This window comes from Morone saxatilis, unplaced genomic scaffold (genome assembly GCF_004916995.1).
Source record: "Morone saxatilis isolate NCDOM2014 unplaced genomic scaffold, NCSU_SB_2.0 Contig10, whole genome shotgun sequence".
NCBI lineage: Eukaryota > Metazoa > Chordata > Actinopteri > Moronidae > Morone > Morone saxatilis.
In genome coordinates, this window is record NW_023339652.1 from 4,696,630 (window position 1) to 4,700,671 (window position 4,042).

The 4,042-nt window shown below is 39.2% G+C and overlaps 1 protein-coding gene across 1 annotated transcript; it reads left to right on the forward strand.

Annotated features, from left to right (window-relative positions):
* The first annotated feature begins 1,278 nt into the window (after nucleotides 1-1,278).
* On the forward strand, nucleotides 1,279-3,830 carry rps16 (ribosomal protein S16). Its single transcript, XM_035680006.1, has 6 exons — nucleotides 1,279-1,365; nucleotides 1,455-1,506; nucleotides 2,088-2,189; nucleotides 2,529-2,625; nucleotides 2,750-2,797; nucleotides 3,644-3,830. The coding sequence occupies exons 2-6, from the start codon at nucleotides 1,459-1,461 to the stop codon at nucleotides 3,787-3,789; spliced, it is 441 nt and encodes a 146-aa protein (XP_035535899.1). The 5' UTR covers nucleotides 1,279-1,365; nucleotides 1,455-1,458; the 3' UTR covers nucleotides 3,790-3,830.
* Nucleotides 3,831-4,042: the final 212 nt, after the last annotated feature.

The following is a 4,042-nucleotide window of genomic DNA, read 5'->3' on the forward strand; positions in this document are numbered from 1 at the left end:
TTACATAGACCAAGCTACTGAGTTCTATTGACACATCACAGTTTAGGGAGGGTTTAATATGATAAGATTTATATAATTTTATTATTTATATGTACAGTATACAAAGATTAGTATATAGCTGTTTAGCTCCACAAGATTCTGTTAAATAAACAAATTATGATATTATCCTTATCAACATGTTTTATAAACTGGGTTGTAAAGACACTTTTTTTTGCTACTGTACAATGACCCTTCTTCTTTAGTTGACAGCAAAACTGTGCTGGCTCCTTCTGGTTTTTGTTGTTTAGACAGCTACTTTTCCTCCTCTGAACATGCAATTCATCTTCCCAAGTAGTACGTAGAGAAAATCTATTTACTATTATATACAAATGTTGCAGATTTTCAGTGTTTGATCACTTTCTGTTAAAAGAGCTCGGATGGTAGACAATGTTAGAGTACGATGTAATCACTTTTGAATTCCATTTTACAATTGTGGGCTTTATGTAATCAGGTTTTATGAATTGTTTTGACGTCCGTTTACTTTATTGCTGTCATAATAAAAGAGTCTTACGTTTGAGGTCTGACCAAAATAACTATGTGTAAAATAATGATTTATTAATATAGTTGCATTTGATTCAAACATTTTAAGGTGACAATAGGAGTCGATGTGAAGTTACTGTTAAGCATATTTCCTCTGTACATGTGTATCATACAAAAAACAATAGAACCTACATATTTGTGTGTCATTGATTGACATGGTAACATCATGGCACATTGTCATTGTTATTATATCTCATTTTAGTAATTATCAATTAAATTAAGTTTATGATATCACTATTTGGCTAATAAAATGGCCTCATATTGGTTGATTAGAATTACCATAATGCATAAACTAGTTAAATATTATTATTTTTTAAAAGCAAAACATTTTCTCATATTTACTATTTGCATAAAGCTTAAAAGTGCTTTATCTGACATTACACAATAGTAATTTGGGGTCTTTCAAATATGTACAGTAAATCCATATGGATACACAATGTGACCTCACTGAGTTACCTTTTTTGGAAAATACAACCTAAAGTGGCAGTTTCCAGGACTTTACGACACACCCAGAAATATGTGTGCACACTGTCAGTAAACGTGTCAAAAACACGCTGATCACTAGTGATTAAATTCCCACTTTCTACCACGAAACAGGCATTTCTCTTTATATGTCTATGGGCATTTCTCCTGCAAAGTAAGAGCAGGACATAAAATGGAGGTAGAGCGAGAGCAACTGTCGCAAAACCCCACCGCAAAGCATGTCTGAAGTGTCGCGCAATAGCCCCTGATGTTCGGCGTGTGAAACCCCGTCGGTCTCTCCGTACGGCACCCCAGCTGAAGACGGTATGTTCTTCGTCCCGGTCCGTTAAAACCGCATAAATCTCACTCATTAACCGGGTTATAATGTAACTGTTGTTGCCTGTGTGTTTCAGAAACATGCCGGCTAAAGGTCCTCTGCAGTCTGTCCAGGTTTTTGGACGTAAAGTGAGTAAAAATGGAGAAACTATTCCACGTGTGGTGTTGTGGCTGCCCTGTCCTGCTAGCGCGCTTTAGCCGAACTAGCTTTTACACGGAAACTCCCGAGTTATTTAAACAATTTGTGGGCCGATATGCTTCTAAAACGTGCTGAAACTTGACTTTGAAGCGCCAATGTTGTTGTATGTGACTGTAAATCACCAGTACGATGGTCAGCGTTGTTGGTTTAGCCACCTTATGTCTGACTGTGTATTGGATCAGCTAGCCCGGGTGCTAGCAGTGGTTGGGCTTTAGATGCTCTTCAGAGGATGACAGCGGGTAATTTCAGCTCACATGTCTCCTCAAACAAATACAGTACATAGTTAAGTAGTTAAAGAACGGCTACCAGTATTAAAACCATGCTTCAGTGTAAAGATCCGACTCTAATCAGTCACATGGCCCGAGAAGTGGCGAGTTCTCATCAGCCAAGTGTTTGAATTAAAACCGATTGCAATGACTTTTATTTGTGTAACTCTACTGATTCAAATGCAACTTCACACTGGTCGTCTCTGACTTGTTTGTTGAGGATATCTGATGATGTTTTGTTACAGAAAACCGCCACAGCAGTTGCCCACTGCAAGAGGGGGAATGGCCTGATCAAGGTGAACGGCAGACCCCTGGAGATGGTGGAGCCTGCCACTCTCCAGTACAAGGTGAGTCCCCATGGGAAAGGGGGGGCCCGGTCTGATGGAGAGCAGTGACACGGCGTGGTTGTCGGGTGTAGCCTGTCCTAGAAACACTAGGATTTCAAAATAATTCAAAGTGGGGGGGCCGACTTGCTCAGCAGGCGTAAAAATATTATACAAGATTGATTGTTTGAGGTAAGTATTTGTTACAGATGATGGCTTGTTGCACAGCAGTGCCCCTGAGGCTGGGGTAGTATTCTGTCAGTGCTTATGCCAAACACTGCAGATATCCTTGTAGTATAAAGTGTTTTTTCTTTCTTTGTTTCTAAAAATGGGTGCTTAACGTTCACTGTGTGCTGTCTTTAGCTTCTGGAGCCCGTGCTGTTGCTGGGCAAGGAGCGTTTTGCTGGCGTTGACATCAGAGTCAGAGTGAAGGGTGGTGGACATGTCGCGCAGATCTACGGTAAGCAGACGGTTCTTTTCACAATGAGTTTGTTGCTTCCTGTATACGTTTGTCTTAGGTGAAATGCATCTCTTTTTTTTTCTTTTTTTTTTTTAATCGTACTCTTTATTTTGTTTTCTTTTAGCTATCCGTCAGTCCATCTCCAAGGCCCTGGTTGCCTACTACCAGAAGTGTGAGTATTACATTTTGTTCACTGCACAAATATCACTTATGTTTTTGTGTAAATGTTTGAACCAAATGACCCAAGGCCCTGTATGACTGATGTTTTTTGTTTAATGGTGTATTTGTTGCATTTTTTTGACAAGTTTTGTGGAAAAGATATAAATGAAGAAAATTCTTGTTCCTAAGCAAACTTGCTTACCTAATAAAGTAGTCGTAAAGTAGTAGAGGTCGATCACGGATAGAAACATTGATACATGGACATTGAGTTCCTCAAGCTGACAGCTTGTAAAATAAGAAGTCAGGCCAGTTTATCTACAACACAGCTCTCAACATTTATTCTGAGTTGGAAGATTAAAACTTTTTAGTGATGCAGGTTCAAAAATGTCACGCAAGTGCTGAACTGTTCCTATGAGGCATACAGTTTTTAGTTGTTTTTTTTTTTTTTTTTTCTCTATCCACTTGCTGCTGTAACATTGGAATTTCCCCATTGTGGGACAAATAAAGGAATATATCTATCCAACCAACTGTATTAAGGATCTCAGCTGTGTGCTGTGACATGGTGATATAATGTCAGAGCAATTCAACCAAATTTTGGTGCTGATCACTCATGAGCAGTGACTGAATATGTACTACACAGTTAAATGTGGAGTACAACTACCTGGTCTTGAGACACCTAGACATTACGATTGCTGCACACTTTGGTGAAATTATTATTTTTTTTTTAATTTCAACAGACCTATATAACTTGTTTTGAGCAAACAAGAGAACACAATAAATTTAAGTATGCAGAATGTAGTAACACTTGGTCTAGAGAAGAATTTGCTGAGTAACCTTAGCGTTTTTTGTCGTTATGCAGATGTGGATGAGGCTTCCAAGAAGGAGATCAAGGACATCCTGATCCAGTACGACAGGACCCTGCTGGTCGCCGATCCACGTCGCTGCGAGTCCAAGAAGTTCGGTGGACCTGGAGCTCGTGCCCGCTACCAGAAGTCCTACCGTTAATCCCCCTGTACATTTTCATAATAAATTGGAGGAACAAAGAATTTCGTCTGTCATTTTTCTGTTTGTGAAACTGTACAGATGGTTTGCTTACAACCTCTCTTTCTAGTTTAACAACCAGGGATGTTTGCTTGAATTGAAATTGCTTCATTCAACAAGTACAATACACTTGTTCATGCTCACATACCAGAAAAAGACATGTAGTTGACAGCAAGCTACATTCCTCTGGTATGCTGCTACGAGTGCTGAACAATGA

What these genes read in the sequence shown, in the direction of transcription:
- rps16 (XM_035680006.1), top strand. Translation starts at nt 1,459, where the DNA reads ATGCCGGCTAAAGGTCCTCTGCAGTCTGTCCAGGTTTTTGGACGTAAA. An exon ending in CTGCCACTCTCCAGTACAAG is followed by an intron (nt 2,190 to 2,528) that starts GTGAGTCCCCAT and finishes TGCTGTCTTTAG; the next exon opens with CTTCTGGAGCCCGTGCTGTT. An exon ending in GGTTGCCTACTACCAGAAGT is followed by an intron (nt 2,798 to 3,643) that starts GTGAGTATTACA and finishes GTCGTTATGCAG; the next exon opens with ATGTGGATGAGGCTTCCAAG.